Here is a 24,072-nt window from a genome sequence, read left to right as displayed (position 1 = left end):
ATAAATATCATTTACAGAAGTCACAGGATAGTGGCACTAAATTCACAGTGGAAAGATTGATAATCCTGCAATGACAATTATTATTTTATACAGACATGTCCTTTTGATCCCTAGTACTCTGGGATTGATTAAAAGGGGAAGTATCATTTCAATATATAAAGCAATTGTATTTAAAGGATTTAAATAATTATTTCCAGTAACGTTGTTCTAACATTTATGGAGGCAAACGTTGTCACAAATATACAGAATTCCGCATTTTGTACTACCTCTCTGCCTCTTTGATTTGTTAGTGTATGGAAAAGTGATTTTGGCTTGGGAATTTGTAAGTCCGGGACTAATATGTTTAAACCAAAAGATGATAACTGGCACTGAATGATACTTCCCCTTTAATTATGGGTCATCCCACAAACAGGTTATAACTAGTTCAAAGACCTTCTTGCCCACTGATGCATGTCCCGCTAGCTCATATCACTACAAAGCCTCGGTCTGCAGGATGCACAATATTAATCTTAAGGCACTAAGGGGCTGAACCAATTCTTTATGTCTGAAACCTATCTCTATATGTAGAGGTGAAAAATCTTACAAATTAATTAATGTCACGAAATAGGATCCTATATGCTACAGTATATATGCATGAAAAGAAAATGAAATCTTAATTTTGTATTTTTTCTTTTGTTTTAATAAACTATTGTCTACTTCTACTGTGCCCATCAGCACCTTTCAGCAATTGTACGAAATTTCTATAGTTCTCTGCGAGCTGCTGGCTTGCAAAGAATCACAGGAATAAAAACAATAGCAGAAAACAAAGATTGTAAAAAGCAAGTCTTTTGATTTTATATACATAGACGCATTTCTAAATATATAAAATAGTTTGCTATTTGTGTAGCAGTGGAATGCTTCTTGAATTGAAGCATTGGGTCTTTGTAATATTTCAGCGAGGAAATGTTTTGTTTTTTCTTTCTGTGAAATGCAGATTTTGATACATAGAACAAAAGAAAAACAACAATAATTTTGTAAATCATAATAATACTGACTTGTTCATGCAATGTCATAGGCATCCTGTGGCTCAATTCTCTTATCCAATGTATTTACAATCCATATATATAACATTATTGACAAAGATTACAGTGTTTCGTTGGATTGACTTTCCCATGGCACCTAGCAATTGCATTGTTCATGGTGCCACTGTGTGTCAGACATGTGTTTCAATAAACGAATGGGTATGTGATAGCATGGGAGCTGGTGCTGCCAGTTCCGAGGCACCATTCTGAGGTTTCAAGGTTCCGCTGTACTCACAAATGTCCATGAAAAACTCAAAGTTTTTTTGCTTCCATTCTTTAAACTTTTTTGACGTTAAATTCGGGTCATCTAGAAGAGTGTCGATGGCTGCAAGATCCCCTTCTTTTGCCTGGAGTTTAAGGAATGAAGAGCGAAAATCTGAATTAGCAAGTGAGAAAAACAGGGAACCAAACAACTATGTTTTGAAGCCAAACTTGTTAAAATAATTTTACGTGGAGTCATTAATGTTTTTTTATTTTTTATTTTTGTATACAGTTTTATGGACATATGCAGAGGCCTTTCCAGATGTGGGTAAAGAACAACTAATTCACAAATGTGAGACCCAGGTGCTCCCTGAGTATGTGTTTTGCTTTTAATGGACTTTTAGTCAAGCAGTCTGACTCAAGAGCTATATAAGTGGTGCTACTCAACTTACTTTTCAATTCTCCAAGAGACACGTATTCTAAACGCTGTCTGTTTGATTATTCGTCCAAACAAGTTGTACCAAGACGTATTTGTCTATAAATTGTTAAATTCTCTAGGTAAAGAAATGGTTGGCCAACTGCAAAAGACCCCCAGTAAAAAAACAGGTAACAATGAAACTTGCATTCTGTTTCACACACCATTCTTAATGGAGCATAGCTGTGCAAATATTGCAGAATATTTGCACAGTATTCTTAATGGTGCATAATTGTGGAGGTGCAAAAACTTTTCAATAAACTAAGGAGAAAAGGGAACTTTTCAGACTACTTGTAATAAACATTAAAGTAAAACTATAACATTAGGAATACAAACTTGCATTCCTAATACTATAATGCCTTTCCTACTAGTTATGTTATCATCCACACCCGCAGGAAGGAAAAATGTGAATTTATTTACCTTTTTGTTTCCGTGTTGCTTTCACCTCCTTGACTGATATTATCAAGACTGATGATTTTAGCCAATGCCATGCTTACTCACAGGAAAGCATTGGAAGGGAGTTGCGCATGCATGGCAAAATGCCACGTTGGGTCATTTAGATGGTCTCCATGAGACCACCTGCGAGTAGTAGCATCATAAAACGTAGCTATTTCAGAGGCAGTGCCTCTAGTGGTTGTCAATGTCGCATCTACTAGAGACATTTAAAACCTGCAATGTAAACATCGCTGTTCCTGTGGAACAACAATATTTTACATTGCAAGGCTTAACAGACACGGACATAGCACTCAGATTAATTAATTAAGATGAATTGGTCTGCGTGTCTGAAGTGTCCTCCAAATGTTCAAAAATAATATCAGGAAGTATTACTTTTTTTTTTTTTGTATTCTTTATTTTTGTAGTGCGTGAGCGTATAACAGTTGCTTGTGAGGTACCCCAAAGGCAATCCTCTAGCACAGTACGAACAGTTGAATATAGAGGTACAAGGTAGAACAGGCACATTTTTATATATAAGGATAGAAACAGTATAGCTTTACTTTGTGTAGGCTTTTGCTTAACATAACATAGAGTGATCTCGCTTAATTTCCTAAACAGGTGATTGTTTTGCTGTGTCAAGAGCTATTCAAGCTGCGAGCGAATTACTACATGTTTGAGAGCAAGTCAGTGTAAGTCAGAAGGTTAGTTATTGCTAGTGGCAACAGCAAGGGGTATGGTTACAGAATATGTAATGACATGGCTGGCATAGGTCAGTAGCGTGTTGAGTCGAACCTAATCCTAACAGGCTGATATGTCTACTTATGCATGAGCTAGTGATTTACTAGAGCCCTCCTGGTCGTTACGGCTATAGATTAGTAGTCACACTGGTGAACATGTTGGGCTAACCTTGCGAACAAGGCAGTGAGGCTATATTCGGAGAAGCTCAGTATGTAGTTGCTCATTCCCGCGTGGAATTCCCCTCGTGGTCCCTGGCGTGGACAGAGCTGTGCGCCGAATTAAATTGTGTGCTGCAAGTACCCAGCGCTAATAAAGCATTGAGCTTAGTGGTTAGTTGGCAATTAAGGGGCTGGCAGTGCATGTGGTGCTTAGTTACAGTTATAAGGCAGATATGCAGCTAAAGAGAAAAAAAAAAGGGAAAGAAATATATAAAACAATAAATGATTATCACGGTACATATTTGCTCTCTTGCTGTAATTAGAGTTCTCCATTGTCTGTAATTCAACATGTCTGCATTATAAGTAAGGTCAATAAGTGTCCCAGTGGAACCCGAGGTAGGTGTCAAACTTCGGTCACCAGTTTAAAGTGATCACCTAGCCGACTCCAGATCGCGGGGCCTGCAGCTTGGCGGTATGCTGCATCCAGCTTCTTCGGTCGGTGCGGGAGGTCTTTGTGAAGGTGAGTTCATAGCCCCACTCTTGTGAGGTAGACCCGCTAACCAGTGAAAGTCTGTGTAGGGTGGTTTGCTGCAGGTTGTGGTGTTGCCTCCGAGATATGCCTGGACGCGGGTCCGCCTCTGTGTGGCGTCTGTAGGGGAGTTGCAGTGTGATCTGCCGGGAACCCACGGTCTTGTCCGGCCCCTGTTTGCCGTAGTGTGTCGCTGCTGCAGGGTAGCCTTTTCATGCCTCTCATGTAGGTTTAGTTTTGCCGGGCCCCGGTATTGATGGGTCGCTGCAATAGACAATGGTAGTTGTTTGGGCTTACATGCTTTTCGGTTTTGCCGTCCACTGGCTTTGTTTGCAAGAGGAGGTGAGCCCTTTCGTTGGGGGATCGCCAGTAGGATTGTAGCAGGTCTGTATGCCTTGGCCTGTCGCTCCCTGGAGGCTATTGTCCTCCAGAATCTGGCAAACAGCTCATCCAGCCTGGCCTCGAGGTCAGACTTCTTTGTGTCTCAAGCACACGTGGCGGCGGCCCTTTCAGTCGCCATCTTGCCAGTAGCGGTTTGATTAAGGTCACTGCCATCTTTTGCGGTCCGTGTATGCATGTGGTGCTCACTGGCGTGGACCGGGATAACCCCCACCGGTCCTAAAGGGGGGGGGGGGGGAGGCCCAATACTTCGGGTGCTGCAGTGTTAGGTGAGCCGGGAGAGCGGCCGTCTCTTTCCCGCTCTGCATGGTGTAGGCCCCAAGCCTCCGGTCCGGTTTCCCAGTGGGCATTTGAACAGGCGATGTGTCCCCCGGTACCCCTGCCTCCATATATCAAGGTGAGGTGCGGTGGGATTCTGAGTTAGGCGATTTTCCCACTGTTTTCCGCCGAAAATCGGGTTCAGGCTCGGGAGCTCACAGAAAGCATGTTCAGCTTCCCGGTCAGGCCCCGCCCCCAGGAAGTATTACTTTACAGAGAGGGTAGTTGACGCATGGAATAGCCTTCCAGCTGAAGTGTTGTGAGGTTAACACAATGAGGGAGTTTAGGCATGTGTGGGATAGGCATAAGGCTATCCTAGCTATAAGATAAGGCCAGGGACTACTGAGAGTATTTAGAAAATTGGGCAGACTACATAGGCCGAATGGTTCTTATCTGCCGTCACATTCTATGTAATACATTTGAACCCCCCCAATATAAACTTTAATAAACCTCCCCCATTGAGTATTAAAGAAAGGCTGGGGCTTTCTCTAACATGATATCAACCTGTTTTTAGTTACCCTTTACTGACCTACTACTGGTCAGAGTACCTGTCAGTCACTGATCCACTTCCCGCTGCTCTGTCATTGGCTGATGAAAGCCACACTCATCACAGCGATGCATGGGTCAATAAAAGTGCACACTTCAGTAATGCGCTGAAAGGTGAGCCTGCAAGGTGGGTGTTCAATCAAGGAGCAGGGTCAGTATGTGTTAAAATTTTCCTGTTCCTCTACACATTAGTTGTACTCTGTGTTTACACAATAAACAATGTCTAGTTTACAGACACCCATTATACCAGGCTGGAGCTCTGTTGCCTACAGTATATCTGTTGTTACATTGTATACTTACTTTTAAAGTGCTTTTTAATACTCTAATGCGGTGGAGCTTTTCATTTAGAACCGGGTCGTTGCACCTCTTAATGAAAGACCTCCTGAATTCCTGCTTGGTTGAAGGCCGCTGCTCCCCAAGAGCCGATAGACTTGCTTGTTCCAGTGTACGATACAATTCTTGCAGCCCATCAGTGCTCGATCGGTTTTCTTTCTTGTTTTCTGAAGAACAATTGTTGAAATATTATTTTTTTTTGGAAACCTCTTCTAAACGATGAAGGTTGGATGTCTTAATCCAAAGGTACAGCAAACTAGGAATTGTTGATTTAAGTATATCTCTCATGGATACATTAGTAGGTACAAAACATTAAACATAACTTTTAACAATGTTTTTAAAATGCCAATCAAATACATGTACTTTTAAAAGTGTGTTTCCCCCCCCTAAGCATGACCTTCCTTCCTCTATCCAAAATGATCCAGTCACTGGTGGTCAAGTACGTTTCCTGCAATGAGAAGTATTTTTATTTTACATGCAATCGGCAAGGGGAGCCACAACTCCTCTTCGACTTTAACATCAGTGATTTAACTAAGAGACCTCAGTGAAAATCACTTCTGATTGACAGACAGTGATGTTAGATCGTGGCTCGTGCTGATTTGCTAAGCGTTTTTCTTCAAAAAAGACGTGCCATTTTATTACCAATCAGACTACATTGCTAATAATGTTTTGCTTCTATGAAAAAAAGTAAAGGCAAAAACAGCCTAGACTTCTTTAAAAATAATTCAATAAAGACTGTAAATGGTGGGCACTTATATATAAAAAAAAAAAGCTGAAAAAAACCCAAAACAAAACAAAAAAGGTTCAAGATTTGTCTTTGTGAAAAAAAAAACATTGTTATGCAAAATCACATTTTACACAAGGTGTAATGAAACTGTGAACATCCAAATGACTATAATGTAATGCATATGTCAAACTTTATAATGGAGGTATGGTTATATTTAAAGGGCTGAAATGCTTATTTAATTAAAGCTGCTATTTGTGTAACAAATATACATGACGATTCGTTATCCCTTATGAACCTGAGTGTAGACAGTTAGTAGTTTAATAATTTAATAATTACTCTTGTATTGACTGAAACCCCCCGTGTATCTGCACTGTTGAATTAGTGATACATTTACATAAAAGATGTTTTGAGGAACAATATGTTCTGCATCGTCACATAGAATCGTATTACCATATAATCTACTCGCGAAGGTTTGCTGGATATAAATTGAGGTGGTACAGGTTTATTTTCTAAATTATGATTTGTGGAAAACCGACAACGGGTTGCAATTGTCAGGCCAAACTCTCCTACTGAAATAAATGTTTTATGTATGTAACTCTGGTCAGAATTTTCAGTGTTAAGAATGTACCAAGATTAAGAAAAACTACATTTATTTTTAGTGTATTTAAAAGAAACAAATAAACAGTTTGATCCCCAAGGTGACAGTGTAATTATCAGCTTTCACAGGACCAAAATAAGTTATCATCCTACTAAGGAGATCAATATATTGGCAGTCCTAATAGTGATAATGTTAAAATCTCCATGTATCAAAATCATATAATTTTCAAGTCTCCGTAGAATCCATCAGAGTATGTTAGACTCCGATCCATCAAGTAATGCTTGCATTATTTAAGAATGATCGTCTACGTGAAGGTAATGAGGTAATGGTAGTGAAGGTAATGAGGAGAGATCAATAGCATGAAAATAGTGATTGGAATTGTTTAATGCTGTGTAACATGCAAACATATACCTTGTATCTTGATACATAACGAAATGGACATTCCAAGGTTGTCATTTAAGGGCATCTTGCAATACTGCTTTCATTTTACAGTGACAAAATCATCCATCATGATGTGTTTTACTAGATGATACAGGGAAATGGTTTTTGCCATCCATTAAGTAACTGTCCACCAATAGAAATATTAGGAGAGAGGATGGCACAGAGAGGATTATATTAAGGTGAGCGAATGAAAGAAAATGGAGGATGGTATAAGACAGAGGTGAGGAACCTTCGGCTCTCCAGATGTTTTGGACTACATCTCCCATAATGCTCTTACAGGCATAATGCTAGCAAAGCATCAAGGGAGATGTAGTCCAAAACATCTGGAGAGCCGAAGGTTCCCCACCCCTGGTATAAGAGAATGATGAATCTACTAATCAATTTTCCTTAACTTCTTCCCTATTCAACATTGGTTCTAGTATTCAATAGAATAAACAGAGACAATTGTTTCTTGAGTCAGATTCCAGAAGAGAATGGAAAAGAGTAGTTTTTTCTCAGCTAGAGTGGCATTACATCTCAATCTCCAAATACTGTGAACTGGTGCACTTAGCAGGAGGTTTACAGATATTTTTAAATCTGAGATGCGAGCCCGAAGAAAAAAGTCATTATTACATTTGTAAAAGAGAAGGTTAATCCAGATATGTCTTATTAGATATAGAAATCATGGCTCTCTGGTCCCTAGATTTTGTCTAGAGCAGTATTAACGTTCCAGTTGGATATATCCCATGACCCAAATACTTTTTCTAGACGGATGACAATGGGGTAGAGGTGAACTATTTAAAACCTTAAATGGACATTACCTTCCTTACTGGAACTGCTATGCTTTCTTTTAAGCATCTCATCTTCAGATTTTTCTTCTAGTAGTCCATCTGGCTTCCCACGACATTTTCCTTTAACATCCCTGTTCCTTGGCAAACTTTGGCTTCGTTGCTTCTGTGTCCTGGCATGTGAAGTGTGCCCCCGAGGACATTCTGCGAGAGGAAAAGGTCCATCTTTCTCATGGTTATGGCGTCTTTGGACTGGTAGTGTGGCTTGTCTCCTTCTTTCTGGGGACATTCCAGGTCGGCCAGCCACATATTCTGGATCGGGAGGAACAGTCTGCAGGAAGTGAAGTCCTGAGCTGGTTAAAGGAGTTTCAATTAGATCTTGCCATGAACGTCTTTCCCTGTACGTGGGCCTGCACCCTGATGAGTGCGTACTTCCTGTAGCATCCTGCCTAGAATCTTCTGCAGAAGAATGGGAGTAGGTTGATTCACTGGAAAAATGGCGCCCATGCTTCTGTTCAGGAAACGGACTCGATGAATTGACCTAGACACAGAACATTGCATTAGTCGCATTATTATTAAATACCATTCTCTAATATAACCTCTGTTCATACTCCTACCTCTGATACTCACCTTAAAGACTTCTCTAGGGCTTCACCGTTCCTATAGAACACCCTTAACCTCTCTGTTAGACTCTCACACAATCTCTACTCCTTCAAAAAGCTTTGAAAACTTACTTCTTTAGGAAAGCATATCAATTAAACTGTTGACAGCTTCCACTCCCCGCACCCTGATTCCTCTCCTGAAACTGTCATCAAAACAAAACACTAAGCCCTCAATGAACACCATCCTAACAACCTACTTTTCTACCCTTACCTTTTGTGTCACATTACCCTACTCACTCTAGCATGTAAGCTCATTGAGCAGGGGCCTCAACCCCTCTGTTCCCATGTGTCCAACTCGTCTGTTTCAAATACTTGTCTGTTAGTCCACCCATTGTAAAGCGCTGCGGAACTTGTAGGCGCTTTATAAATAATAATAATAATAATACATTAGCTTTTAACTTGTCTTGGAAGACTTTTTCTACTTTCATTTATGATACAGGTATCTTTTGAGCCAAGCTAACTTTTTTGGTTACTAATTAATGCCAGAAGGTAAACGTTTACATTTTGGCCATTCATTTCCTGATATAAACTTGAGTTATGGTCTTATTTGTGTTTTGAAATATGGTAGCAAGATGAACATTGGACTAAGCAGTTATATTTCCTACTTGTCTAATTTGCGGTACTGTAAAGTTTCTGATAAAAGCCTTTATATATACAATATGTTTTCAACCTTTGCAGGTACATTTTATACACTGTACATTGTACTATACATATTAATATAAATGTATGTATCAGTTCTACAATAGAGAGATGGACAAAGTACATTTTGTGACATTTATTAAAATATGCACAGGCAAATTCTATGCTGCATCTAGAATGTTTCCAGTACGTGCTGCCCGTAACCCGGTTTGTAACTCACAGATGATGTGCGTTGATAGGTGTCACTCACTGTTGAAGGAACTTCCTGTTTCAACGTCATGGAACCATCAATGTCATCCTGGTCACTTTCACTCCAGTAATCTAATAAGAATAGAATGTTTAATGAATCTCGGTTCCATATATCTGATGTAATGAACTCCGATAAATGAGGGGCCTCGAATGATGATGATAAAAAAGATTTAGCTGCTTTTATGTTTTATGTCAGTTTGGTAATGTATGTAAGATAAATAACCATTCATAGTATGTGTCCAGTTATTATCAACAGATTACTGCTGCCTAGCATCTGGATGCAGGGAGTTCCCCGTTAAAGCAACTCATCAAAAACCTCTAACGTCTTAGAAAAATGCCATTAGGTCAATTAACAGAATTTCATGAAAATGTGAACCAATCCTTCCCCTGAATCGCACTTGCCTTTAAAAAAAAGCTAATCTACTTAGACTGATTTCAACACTTTTGACCGATAGTGTCAGTCTTAATCCTTGCTCCTGTTAACTTCCTTTTTACTGATTTTATGTCTAATTAAGGTTCTGTGATTGCTAACAGTATAACTGCTTTCCCCTTACATTTCATCATTTACAGAGATTACATTTATAATATAGTTTAGTATTGCTAAAATATTATGGTACCCTAATAGGGGTACAGGCTGTAATCTGTTTTTGAACTGACCCTGGTGAAAGGCTGGTTCTTTATGCTGTCATCATTTGTGTGCCATTAACTCAGCTTGGGATCTCTAAAGATTGGAAACCTGTTGTTGCAATCCCAGACAGTTGCTTTATACCCAGGTAGTTTTTTTTATGGAAATCATTGGTGAACTTTGTTGGAACCTTTGTGTGTTGTAGATAGTGCTACCTATGTGATATTACTTGATGGATTAGAACATGTTACTTAAAGCATTCTCTGTCTGTATCTGAAATGTAATGCAGCCTGCAGGATCATTCCTCCATCTCTTCCCATAGCTTCGGGCTGGACTTGTTCTCCCTTAGCTAAAAGCCTGGCCCGGCCGACCTGCGACCCGGTATGTACGCCAGGCTGGCCCTGGTGTCACCGGGCTGGCGGGCGCGCGAGGGAGCAATCTCCCATGAGCGCTCTCGGCCCAGCTCCCTCGCGCACTGCACTGATGCCGGAGCCGGAATATGACATCATTTTCCGGCTCCGGCATCAGTAAGTGGCGCGAGAGGCAGCTGAACAGGAGGATCTCAGTGCTCCCTCGCGCGCCCACAGGACCGGCCGCCCAGCAACACCACTGGACCCCAGGGAATCCCCTCAGCACTCCCAAAGGTAGGGAGGTTGGGGATCACATTTAAAAAGAAAACACGTGTTTGTGTATGTGTGTTAGTCTTAGAGTGTGTGTTAGTTTTTGTGTCAGTGTGTGTGTTACTGTGTGTGTGTCTGCTAGTGAGTGCCAGAGAGTGTGTTAGTTTTTGTGTGTATGTTAGTTTGTGTGTGTCTGTTATTGAGTGTGTGTTTTCTGCTAGTGAGTGTCAGTGTGTGTGTTACTGTGTGTGTCTGTTACTGAGTGTATTAGTTTGTGTGTGTCTGTTAGTGAGTCTGTTTAATGTCTGTTAGTGACATCAAACAGTGACATGTTTTCAGCTGCAGGGTTAAAACTAGAGGGATCTGGCACCCAGACCACTTAATTGAGCTGATGTGATCTGGGTGTCTGTAGTGGTCCTTTAAGTGTGTGTGTATCTGCATACACTGGCGTACATACCGCGGTCGTCGCCATGTGTTCCGGCCCGTGCAGAGTAAGTGTGGAGGGGGGGGCCCACGGATCAATTTTCGCACCGGGGCCCCATGGGTCGTGTGTACGCCACTGCTTGACAACATATATGTCCATTGTAGGACCACTTGGTTAATACAAATACTGAATACATCTCTGTACATTTTTACCGGCTAAAGGGCTGAAGTTTGTATTGTAATTGTCTTCGCATTGTTTATTTTTACCTTCGTTAGGTCTGATATCCTTTTCGTCTGGTGTATACCCAATAGCAGCAAGGCCTAGACGATTCATCCACCTATCAAAAGAAAGAAACAATTTTGTATTTTTTTTTCAGCATAACAAAATTCTTAGAATCATTTTTCCATATTAATGCGCATATGACAAATGATTTTGGAAAAAAAAGTCCTCAAAATGTAGAGAGAAATAAATAAATAATTCACCCAAAATTAAATATTATATATTCCCAGCCAGTATCAGTTAAAACATATTTTTTAGGTTTAAGAAAACAAGTTTCCAAATGTACTTTTCAAGTGAATATTTAAAGTATTCATTCAAGCACCATGACCACTTGAATGACATGAAGTGGTTGTGGTTCTTGGAGTTTGTGCGTGCAGTATTTTTTTATGAAACATAGCACATACAGAGTTTAACCCCTCTGTTGCCAGTGTTGTACTTCCTCCTCCAGCAATGTCACTGGGGCATTATTAGCCAGCCCGGGATAAGACTTCTGGTCCAGCTGATGTCAGTCCTTTGTGCATTGGATGCCTGTGGACAGCATGCACAGCAGGCTGTTTCAGACGACCAGTGGCAGCACGGTCCCCACTCCGTGCTGCCCAAATGCTCCCCTCAATCCATCCTTTCTGACACAAGTCCCTTAGCAGCAAATGGAAGTGACATTAGTGGAGAGGACTGAGCTTCTGAGAAAACATGGCCTCCATGTTGAAATGGAAGTAGGTGTTAGCTTTATTTTTTTAAGTTTAAGGGGTGAAGGAACCAGGATAGGAAGGGTTAATCTAACCAAAAATAACCTTTTATTTAAAAAATAAACTGTTCTTTTTGGTTGGAGTAAGCCTTTACTTAGTCCTATGTCATCTTTTATTATGCATTTTGTGTTATCTAGTGATTTTGGTACACTGGAAACTGGAAATCAGAGCCTATGACAATAAAACAAATATTCTTTACTGAAAATGTATAAGTATTCTTGAACAATGTTTAATTATCTTTTAATACTCAATAGGAAAGTTAAATGGAAGAACTTAAAATTAGTGATGTCCCGAACGGTTCGCTGGCGAATAGTTCCTGGCGAACATAGCGTGTTCGCGTTCGCCACGGATGGCGAACATATGCGATGTTCGGTCCGCCCCCTATTTTTTTTTTGTGGTCTTTCAGCCAAATTTACTAATACTAAGTAAAAATTACTTAGTATTAGTAAATTGTGCCCCTACTCGCAATACCGCGAGTAGGGGCATGTCTATTAAACAGTGAGCAGCCTGTGGCTGCTCACTGTTAAAAAAAAAAAGGGTCCCCCCTCCCTGAGCGGGCCCTAAATACCTATGGGGGGGGAACCTATTGTCCTCCACCCCGGCCCCCACCCCTGAGCGGCGGGTGGGGGCCCTAAATACCAATAGGGGGGGACCTATTGTCCTCCCCCCGGCCCCCACCCCTGAGCGGCGGGTGGGGGCCCTACATACCAATACGGGGGGGACCTTTTGTCCTCCCCCCGGCCGCCACCCCTGAGCGGTGGGTGGGGGCCCTAAATACCAATAGAGGGGGACCTATTGTCCTCCCCACGGCCCCCACCCCTGATCGGCGGGTGGGGACCCTAAATACCAATAGGGGGGGACCTAATGTCATCCCCCCGGCCCCCACCCATGAGCGGCAGGTGGGGGCCCTAAATACCAATAGGGGGGACCTATTGTTCTTCCCCCCGGCCCCCACCCCTGAGCGGCGGGTGGGGGCCCTAAATATCAATGGGGGACCTATTGTCCTCCCCCCCGGCCCCCACCCCTGAGCGGCGGGTGGGGGCCCTAAATACCAATAGGGGGACCTATTGTCCTCCCCCTGCCCCCACCCCTGAGCGGCAGGTGGGGGCCCTAAATACAAATAGGGTGGGACCTATTGTCCTCCCCCTGACCCCCACCCCTGAGCGGTGGGTGCGGGCCCTAAATACCAAATGGGGGGGACCTATTGTCCTCCCCCCGGCCCCCACCCCTGAGCGGCGGGTGGGGGCCCTAAATACCAATAGGGGGGACCTATTGTCCTCCCCTAAGGCCCCCACCCCTGAGCGGTGTGTGGGGGCCCTAAATACCAATGGGGTGGGACCTATTGTCCTCCCCCTGGCCCCCACCCCTGAGCGGCGGGTGGGGGCCCTAAATACCAATAGGGGGGGACAATAGGTCCCTCCCTATTGGTATTTAAGGCCCCCACCCGCCGCTCAGGGGTAGGGGCCGGGGGGGAGGACAATAGGTCCCCCCATTGGTATTTAGGGCCCACACCCGCCGCTCAGGGGTGGGGGCCGGGGGGGAGGACATTAGGTCCCCCCTATTGGTATTTAGGGCCCCCACCCGCCGCTCAGGGTTTGGGGCCAGGGGGGAGGACATTAGGTCCCCCCCCAATTGTGTTTAGGGCCCCACCCACCGCTCAGGGGTGGGGGCCAGGGGGGAGGACATTAGGTCCCCCCTTATTCTTGTTTAGGGCCCCCACCCACCACTCAGGTGGGTGGGGGCCCATCACTATTGTGGCCAGAAAGAGTCCCTGTGGGTTTTAAAATTTGCCAGCCTATTGAAGTCTATGGCGGTTCGCCGGGTTCGCCTGTTCGCGAACATTTGCGGAAGTTCGCGTTCGCCATTCGCGAACGGCAAATTTCATGTTCGCAACATCACTACTTAAAATACATTGAGCAAGACACTTGTAATGTATTTTCATGTTAAAATGTTCCATTGTGCCAGCAGATGTCAGACAATCACCACTTTCCATTCAAGCTGTTATTTGCCATTGATCTATTCTAGAAAAAAACCATAACCAGCAATGTTTAGGTTATGTCTTAAAAAAAATATATATATGTTCCTGGCTGTGTATTCACAGAGAAAACTAACAGTCTTCAGTGCATTGGCCATGAATTGGGTCTCATTTCTTGGGTTTAATTCTACTTAATCGTTCATAAACTAACAATATCAGTGGAGGCAGAACAGGGGATGGCAAAGCAGTATTTTTGTGCTCAGAACTCATAATCCTTGTGTTGTGATGGGAAACATGCAAGGTGCTTTTCAGCTCCTTTTTGTTAGGAAGTGAGCCCCAGCCTAGATTCAGGCCATTTTAACATGGTATTTAAAGGGACATTCCACTACCCAAATAAAATAAATAAATAACAATAACTATTTAGTCAATATATCCCCTATTAAAGCATGGATTCATTTAGTTATACATTTTTGTCACTGGGGGTACATCTAAAAACCATTTGCAAGAGCTGATGATCTCTTGTCTGTAGCCTTTGCAAGTCTACCCCTTCTAGCCCCACCTAGACTTTCTGTGACTGTCCAATCACAACCTTTCCAATGCAGCTCGATGAGAAGTATTTGCACAGCAGGTGCTGTGGACAATTACTGTGTCTTGAATTTAACTCCACTAAGCTAAACAAACCAGGAAGTACCAGGATCTGTTGTCTGCTTGAAAGCCAAGGGTGTAACAACATTCTATTGAAATCTGCACATTTAGTTAAATGAAAATGACAGGACAATCTTCACACATAAAGCATTTCAGCAAAATGAAATTCGTTAGAGGTTTGGAGTGTCCCTTTAAGAATAAGGACCAGAACGGAACACTCAAACATACCATCTGGTCCTGTCCAACTTTTGGGATAATGTATTTTCATCAATTGATGGACACATTTCCTCACTTATTGAATTAGCCCTGCTTTATTTGGATAGCCGCTAGAACTGTGATTCCAATATCAAATTCTTCCTTTTTCTCCAATATCAGTTACATTGTCTCCATGGTAAAAGCAGCTAGACTCACACTAGTTCTACTTCTTATTCATTTCTCTCCCCTTTCCCTCCACCCTCCCCCCCCCACCCTTATTCGTATTGTGATTTGTTATCGCATGTTACAATCCAATTACTTTACAAAACCACGCTGATATTATATCTGATACTACCTATAGTAAAAAATGGCCGATGCTCGTGTCATTGTATTTTCTGGTTCTAAAAACTTTACATAAATAAAGAAGAATAGCTAAGAAAAGTTGTAGTTTTCCCCCTAGAAAACAGATGTATTTGATAGCATGCAATAACATTATATACATTCTGATAGGGTCAATACATAAAGTTCTCAGGTGACCTGTTCACGAACAGAACTTTAGATCTTTTTTCTTTTACACACTTTCTTCACCGGCCACATCCTGTAAGTATCTCCATTATGTTTTGATTGTATCTGGTTGACTTTGATAAACTGAAGGTCCGTGATGCTAAATGTAACATATCCTTCCAGTCATCAGTTTCGAGAAGGTGTTGATAGGCTTTCAGGACTTGGCAGCCCTTCTAAGCGTCTTGGGACATTATTTTTTATTTTTTTTATTTAATAACACAAATGCATTTACTAGAATTTCTAAAGTAGCTCTACATAAGCAAATCCCATATGGCTCATGGAGTTTGAATTGCTAACAATCTAATCTGAAATCATCAAATGCTCTTCTTAACAAAAGGAGAATGCGGAATCGTTCTCCCAGCATACAGCAATAGCGGACGTTCTTGCCTAAAAATATTGTACAAAAAACAAAAAAAAAATATTCTGGCTTAAATTCAGCCACAGCTCTTTGTTAATGTCCTACAGACAACTTTGAATAATTGAAATTTCAGTAGTAAATTATATCTATTTACTTAAAGGACCACTATAGGCACCCAGACCACTCCAGCTCAATGAAGTGGTCTGGGTGCCAGGTCCATCTAGGGTTAACCCTGCAGCTGTAAACATAGCAGTTTCAGAGAATAGGGTTAATCTAGCCTCTAGTGGCTGTCTCACTGACAGCCGCTAGAGGCGCTTCCGCGATTCTCATTGTGAAAATCACAGTGAGAAGACGCTGACATCCATAGGACTGATTGAATGCGCGTGCATTTTATGGACTGATTGAATGCGCGTGCGGCTCCTGCCGGGCATGCGAATTCGGCGGATGATGTCAGAAGAGGGAGGAGAGTCCCCAGCGCTGAGAGAGGCCGGCGCTGGAGAAAGGTAAGTGTTTAACGGGAATGGGACCCTGAGGGTGAGGGGGACCTAAAGACCCTATAGTGCCAAATAGAAATGGAAAACAAAATCTTTTGCCAACAACATGTGTACACAATACATTACAATAAATTATAAACTCCCATGCAGTCCTGGTCCTCAATGGGCTGACAAAAATAAATAAATCATCTGGGCGAAGTTTGTCCATTTCCCTGCAGTGTAGAGGTCCTGAACAGCATTCCTTGGGGAAGACGTAAAAGGCAGGGTTCTAGGTACACATTAAAGAACAGGCATGGAGATTTGTTTCAATATGAACTGCAATTCTTCTGAATTTGTGCTAAACAGTTCAATCGAATTTGCAAACTCTGATCTGAAAGGTAGCTGACTCACAAACCCCAGATGCTGCCCAATGACTGGAGAGGTTCGTTTTCTTATTAATGATTCATGACATAGATCAAGTGAGAAGTAAGCAATAAACAGAAAAAAAAATCTATATTTATATATCATATATTTCATAAATATATACACTTTTTAAATTTACTCTTTTTTTTTTTCACTTTTTCCCTATTTTGGTTACTTATACTCATTTGATCTATGAAACGAAACATATAGCGAGAAATTAATTATGTATATATTTTGCTGTATACTGACTGGCCCTTTTTTTCCACACTTTTGGTTTTCTTATCAGTTTCTGAATTGGGTTTTCGATACTGAAATTCTGCCAAACCACCATATCGCCGAAATTTGGGCATCCTGGAAAATTTTATATTTTCAGGAAAAATGGCTAAGACTGTTAGTGGGTCCTGATTACTGGTTTGGGAAAAACTGTCATAGTCTATTTAAAAATAAAAAATTGATTTTTTTGGTTGTTGCCAATGTCTAGCATGTAAAAGAACTACAAATAAAAAAGACATATAAAAACTTTTGCAAACAAAGATGGAATGGAGTATCAAATCAACGTTACTCTAAAAACCTAATTTACTTAATAATATGCCCTTGTGGCCTAAAGTATATAGGTAAAACCACAAGACACCTACATACTAGAATAGAAGAGCATGGACGAAATATTACAAAAGGCTTTGAAAAACATAGTGTCTCTTTACATTACAAAAAATACCATAATTGTGAGACTAAAGATACAATATTTTCAGGTATAAAAAAAGTGGATAAAGATTGGAGAGGAGAAAATTTTGATGCGAAAATGAGTAAATGCGAAATGGAATGGATCTTTAAATTAGACACTTTGATCCCCAATGGATTAAATGCAGATTTTGAAATGTGTCACTTTTTGAAATAGGACCCCCTTATGTTTATATGGTTTTCCTTCATTTTAATGTATTTTAAAGGCGTTTTTCTATCATATTATTTTTATATATACATTTTATACATTTCCTTTTATATTGGGTTTATAATAAGATTTTATATATACTATACCATTTTATGTACAAATCTGTGTCTGTATAATGAAGTTAGACTTATGTCACATTGTTCATGTGTTCATTGTTCATGTGTATATATAGTTTTATGTGTGCACAACTAAGTTTGAAATATATATATATACTTTTTTTTTTTTTATTACTGTACAAAGAAATATGAAGTGTTTGTATATATTACATACTTCTAATACTAATAGAAAAAGGAATACCTTTAAATATAATTTACTGGTCCATTAAAAGAAATCAACAAACAAAAGAACTCTTTAAACATTTGCATTATTTAATGTATAGGTATAAAGTTTGTTGGATATAAATCTACTTTCTTGTTTCCCTACAATTATGCCGGTTCGGGTACACGATAGGGGAGGTGAACCGCAAGCTGGAACGCACGGAAATGATGTATCGGCTTGAAATCACGAAACCGGAAGTGACGAACCGACATGGGTACCCGGAAGTATACAAAGAAAGAGGCTTGATACGCTGGGCGTCACCGTCGTCATGGTGATTGCCCGCAAAATTACAAGCCGAAAATCAATCAGTCTACCCCTGAGAGGGGTACATATAGCAGGAACCAGTGCAAGAAAAGACATAGAGACTTGTTTCACATCCAGCTGAGGAATCCTTCATGGCGAAACGCGTCCTGGGAACACTGTGAGAAACAAGACTGGACTTTTATGCCTATATAGTGTTATTTTATATATATTTTTATACTTTTATTGCATATAGTAAAATAAAGTTTACATCCTTTTATAATCACTATTGGCATTTTCCTACTATTTACAAAGAAGGAGTGTGGTCCTTAATCCACATATGCTTTTGGATCAGAGCCAAGGTGGAACGCTCTGGGTTTGTAAGTACCCTATTTCCCTTATTCTATATTATATATAAAACTTACGTTATTGCACCAGAGGTGTTCTCCCTTATCCATTCCAGAATACAAGAGAGAGAAGAACTCATATCAAAAAGAAGTGATAAGGGTCACCTTTACGGACCCTGAAAGTGCTTCTATTGAGCTATACCCTTTTAGCTCCTAAAAGTGTGAGTGGGAAATTTGTTTTTTCCTATACATATCTACCTCTGTATCACAGTTTGCACTATGTTTTGGTTTTCTTGCTTATGTTTTTGGGAAACTACTTAAGAACCATTGTGATTTCTAATAGACTACGCAGGTATCTTTTTATTATATTTCTGCTCTCCACTGCACGGAATATATTCTACATTCTTGTTACCCATTTATATAGCGCTTCACCTTCACACTGTCTATACTATTTAAAAATATGTGCATGCAGGAGTATTCCTTTAAAATACAGATGCCTGGTTTTAACCCACTTGCAGTCATAAGGTTTGCATTATGCTGGCATTTTGGGAGCTACATTCCCAAAAATACAACCAGAATAATCAACAATATTTCTAATGCAATTTTTTATGTATACATGGTAAAAATGTGTTGTGTTTTGTGTTTCTATACTATTTTTGGGTAGCTTTATAAAATATTGAAAGACAATGAATACCAAATAAGAAAAACGTTCTCAACATTTATACCACCCACCAATACTTACTCAAAGTATAAAGAATTAAAGGAAAATTAACGGCTCAAAGATTTAAAAAATCTAGATCAGCCCTATGGTTTAAAATTCTCCTTTCTACTTGGCCTATAAACGTCAAGATTTAAAATCAATGTGCTTACATTTTATTTTTGGGGGGGACTTTAAAGATTTAATAAAAACATGTTTTATGATGTATAACCCAGCTTTATGATTTAAAACGAAAGTTTTACCTGGTATCAAACAAACGTTTTTTTATATTCTGCATATGGACTTCAAAAGAATGATAATAGGGATTCAAACTAATTATCTGCCTCGGCTACTGCATAGGAATGTAGGAAGAGATTTTGCTGCCAGCCTTAAATTAACTTTCTCTCATTGATAAATAGCCACAGATTCTATTCTTAGTCTGTCTGTGCCCTGATACTTGCTGCTCCCTATCTTGAAGCTTGGCGTATCATTTGTGGGCAGTAAAGGTAATTAGGCCTTTTCCTTCCTCTGAAAACCAATTATTTATGAAAAAGCTAATGTGTAAACCTCTGAGAAACAGCACCTGCCCTGATTATTGAATCAATATTGTATGGTGAGAGATTTGGCTTAAAACCCTTTGGCTCATTTAAACTTGACTGAACTAGCACAAAGAGATGTCTTGCAAAAACCCTTTCTGAAACTGAATTACTGTAGCAGTCTTGGATAACCTCAGATACTCCAGCTGTTGCAGAATATTTTTATAAGATTCTCATGGGCCAGCTAATCATTATCAGGACTAGAGATGTCGCAAACATAAAATTTTCCGTTCGCGAACGGCGAACGCGAATTTCCGCAAATGTTCGCGAACTGGCGAACGGGGCGAACCGCCATAGACTTCAATGGGCAGGTGAATTTTAAAACCCACAGGGACTCTTTCTAGCCACAATAGTGATGGAAAAGTTGTTTCAAGGGGACTAACACCTGGACTGTGGCATGCCGGAGGGGGATCCATGGCAAAACTCCCGTGGAAAATTACATAGTTGATGCAGAGTCTGGTTTTAATCCATAAAGAGCATAAATCACCTAACATGCCTAAATTGTTTGGAATAACGTGCTTTAAAACATCAGGTATGATGTTGTATCGATCAGGTAGTGTAAGGGTTACGCCTGCTTCACAGTGACAGACCAAATTCCCCGTTTAACGCACCGCAAACAACCGCAAACAGTCCATTTGCACAATCGCAAACTCCCCATTTGCACAAGGTTGGATACCAAGCTAGCCATGTCCCGTTCCTTGTCCTCACTGATGTCATTGAAGGTCTCTTCCTCCACCCAGCCACGTACAACACCAAGGGTCCCCGAAAGGTGACAACAAGCCCCTGGGATGCCTGCTGTGTTTGGTCTTCCACCTCCTCAAAGCCACCTTCCTCCTCTGACTCCTCTTCTTCAGACTCCTCTCTCTGCGTTGCCTCTCTCTGCGTTATTATAAGGTGTGTTAAGTAGTACTATTCCTATCAGTTTAATCCCTGTTACGCTTGGTCGGTCCTCCTACTTCAAATTTGGGGCACTGCGTGTGCAATCTAATGTGCCACCAGATAGGAGTGGTGTGTTAAGTAGTACTATTCTTATCAGTTTAATCCCTGTTACGTCCCCCTCATCAGGCCTTTTTTAGTCGAATGTATCGCCCACTGTCAGTCCCTTCGGGATCCATCCCTCATTCATCTTAATAAAGGTGAGGTAATCTAGACTTTTTTGACCTAGGCGACTTCTCTTCTCAGTGACAATACCTCCTGCTGCACTGAAGGTCCTTTCTGACAGGACACTTGAAGCGGGGCAGGCCAGAAGTTCTATCGCAAATTGGGATAGCTCAGGCCACAGATCAAGCCTGCACACCCAGTAGTGAAGGGGTTCATCGCTCCTCAGAGTGTCGATATCTGCAGTTAAGGCGAAGTAGTCTGCTACCTGTCGGTCGAGTCGTTCTCTGAGGGTGGACCCCGAAGGGCTGTGGCGATGCGTAGGACTTAAAAAGCTCTGCATGTCCTCCATCAACAACATGTCTGTAAAGCGTCCTGTCCTTGCCGGCGTGGTCGTGGGAGGAGATGGATTACTTTCACCTCTTCCCCTGTTAGATTCCCGTTTTGCTGTGACATCACCCTTATACGCTGTGTAAAGCATACTTTTTAATTTATTTTGTAACTGCTGCATCTTTTCCGACTTGCCATAATTTGGTAACATTTCAGGCACTTTCTGCTTATACCGGGGGTCTAGTAGCGTGGACACCCAGTACAGGTCATGCTCCTTCAGCCTTTTTATACGAGGGTCCCTCAACAGGCACGACAGCATGAAAGACCCCATTCTACACATGTCCCGTTCCTCATCCTCAGTGATCTCACTGAAGGTATGTTCTTCCCCCCAGCCACGTACAACACCACGGGTACCAGATAGGTGACAACGAGCACCCTGGGATGCCTGTTGTGGTTGGTCTTCCTCCTCCTCCTCAAAGCCACATTCCTCCTCTGACTCCTCTTCCTCACAATCCTCTTCCAGCGTTGCCGCAGGTCCAGCAAGCGATGCTGTTAAGGCTGTTTCTGGTGGTGATGGTGACCACAGCTCTTCCTCTTCTGCTTCACGCTCATCTACGGCCTGATCCAGCACTCTTCGCAGGGCACGCTCCATGAATAAAACAAATGGTATGATGTCACTGATGGTGCCTTCGGTGCGACTGACTAGGTAGGACGCATGAGCCTACAGGCATTGCACATGAGCGTCCAGTAACGTGGCAAAAAAATTCCCAGCTCCGCAGAGGCTGTCCTAGCACCCCGGTCTTACAAATAGTCGTTAATGGCTTTTTCTTGTTGGAGCAGGCGGTCGAACATTAGGAGTGTTGAATTCCAACGTGTCGGGCTGTCGCAAATCAAGCTCCTCACTGGCATGTTGTTTCGCCGCTGAATATCTGAAAAGTGCGCCATGGCCGTGTAGGAACGCCTGAAATGGCCACACACCTTCCTGGCCTGCTTCAGGACGTCCTGTAAGCCTGGGTACTTATGCACAAAGCTTTGTACGATCAGATTACACACATGTGCCATGCACGGCACATGTGTCAACTTGCCCAAATTCAATGCCGCCAACAAATTTTGTCCATTGTCACAAACCACTTTGCCGATCTCCAGTTGGTGCGGAGTCAGCCACTGATCCACCTGTGCGTTCAGGGCAGACAGGATCCCATAGGCGTTTGTGATGTGCGATCATGTGCCTTCTCAAAGCAGTTGTACCTAGGTGGGTGTTGGACTTCCCACGACTCAGTTTCTTTTGGCACAGGTTGCAAATGGCATCGCTGTTCTCAGAGGCAGACACACAAAAAAAATGCCACACTGCTAAGTTCTGCAATGACGGCATTCTGGTGGTGGCAACAGCATGCGTTGATTGGCGTGCTGTCTGACTTACCCCGGGTGCCGATGCATGCTGTCTGACTGTGCCACTAGCTCCTTGCGACGACCTCCCCCTGCTTCCAACTCGTCTCCTCCTCTTCTCTGTCTCCCCATCTGAACTTTCCCCCTGTTCTTCTTCTCTTCTAGCGGGCACCCACGTGACATCCACGGACGCATCGTCATCATCAACCGCTTCACTTGTATCTGACAACTCAGCAAAGGAAGCAGCAGCGGGTACAACATCATCATCATCACACCGTACGTCCATGTGTGTAATGCTGCCTGACTGAGACATATCCCTGTTATCTACATCCTCTGGCAATAATGGTTGCGCATCACTCATTTCTTCCAACTGATGTGTAAATAACTCCTCTGACAGATCAAGTGAAGCGGCTGTGGTGCTAGTGTTGGTGGTGGCGGCAGGCGGGCGAGTGGTAACTTGAGAGGTGCCCGAAGCTAAGCTGGAGGATGGTGCATCAAGGTTCCGAGCGGAAGCTGTAGAAGATTGGATGTCCTGTGTTAGCCAGTCAACTATGTCCTCAGAACGTTTCGAGTTCAGGGTACGTGGCCTCTGAACACTGGGCATTATTCTAGGGCCAAAGGGAGTCACAGCACCACGACCACGACGGCCCCTGCGGGGTGGCCTGCCTCTGCCTGTCATTTTTTTTTGATTAGTGGTACTATGCGTGTAAGCTACTGCGACAACAGATATGAGTGGCACTGTGCATTGGAAGAAGTTGGCAGAGTAGACGCTGCAGGCCTGACACACACGCTTGCAGACAACTAACTGCTATTAAATCTATTACAGTCAAAATTGTATTTTTTTTAAATGTACACTACTGTTACACCAGATATGAGTTGCACTGGTGTGACACTGTGCCCTGGCAGGCCCTGAAACGCACACGTGTGAAGGAAACTGACTGCTATTATTTCACAGTCAAATTTCTAGTCTTTTTTTTAATGTACACTACTGTTACACCAGATATGAGTTGCACTGATGTGACACTGTGCCCCGGCAGGCCCTGAAACGCATACGTGTGAGGGAAACTGACTGCTATTATTTCACTGTCAAAAAAGTGTTTTTGTTTTAATGTACACTACTGTTACACCAGATATGAGTTGCACTGGTGTGACACTGTGCCCTGGCATGCCCTGAAACGCACACGTGTGAAGGAAACTGACTGCTATTATATTACAGTCAAAAAAGGTTTTTTTTTTTAAATGCAAGCTATTGTGACACCAGATATGAGTGGTGGCATTGGGCAAGTGGGCACAGTATACGCTGTGAGCCTGACACACACGCTGGCAGGCAGGCAACTGCAATCAGATCACACAGGAAAAAAAAAAGCAGACTGATGTTCTAGCCCTAAAAAGGGCTTTTTGGGGTGCTGTCCTTACAGCAGAGATCAGATGAGTCCTTCAGGACTGTAGTGGACACTGAATACACTAGCTTAGCTATCGATTTCCCTATTAAATCAGCAGCAGCTGCTGGA

At 42.0% G+C, this 24,072-nt stretch overlaps 1 protein-coding gene across 1 annotated transcript in view; it reads right to left on the bottom strand.

The window, feature by feature from the left end:
* Positions 1-288: 288 nt before the first annotated feature.
* The window catches only part of LOC134572731 (connector enhancer of kinase suppressor of ras 2-like), a 442,602-nt gene continuing 418,818 nt past the window's right edge, over positions 289-24,072 (bottom strand). Inside the window, exons 21-25 of the mRNA XM_063431863.1 lie at positions 11,212-11,282; positions 9,248-9,348; positions 7,760-8,267; positions 5,161-5,360; positions 289-1,408 (exon numbers count right to left, since the gene is read on the bottom strand). Of these exons, the coding sequence (XP_063287933.1) occupies positions 1,193-1,408; positions 5,161-5,360; positions 7,760-8,267; positions 9,248-9,348; positions 11,212-11,282 (1,096 nt within the window). The 3' untranslated portion in view covers positions 289-1,192. The remainder of the gene's footprint in view (positions 1,409-5,160; positions 5,361-7,759; positions 8,268-9,247; positions 9,349-11,211; positions 11,283-24,072) is intronic.

The sequence above is a fragment of the Pelobates fuscus genome, chromosome 9 (assembly GCF_036172605.1).
Source record: "Pelobates fuscus isolate aPelFus1 chromosome 9, aPelFus1.pri, whole genome shotgun sequence".
Classification (NCBI taxonomy): Eukaryota; Metazoa; Chordata; class Amphibia; order Anura; family Pelobatidae; genus Pelobates; species Pelobates fuscus.
This window is presented reverse-complemented; position numbering and strand designations above follow the sequence as displayed.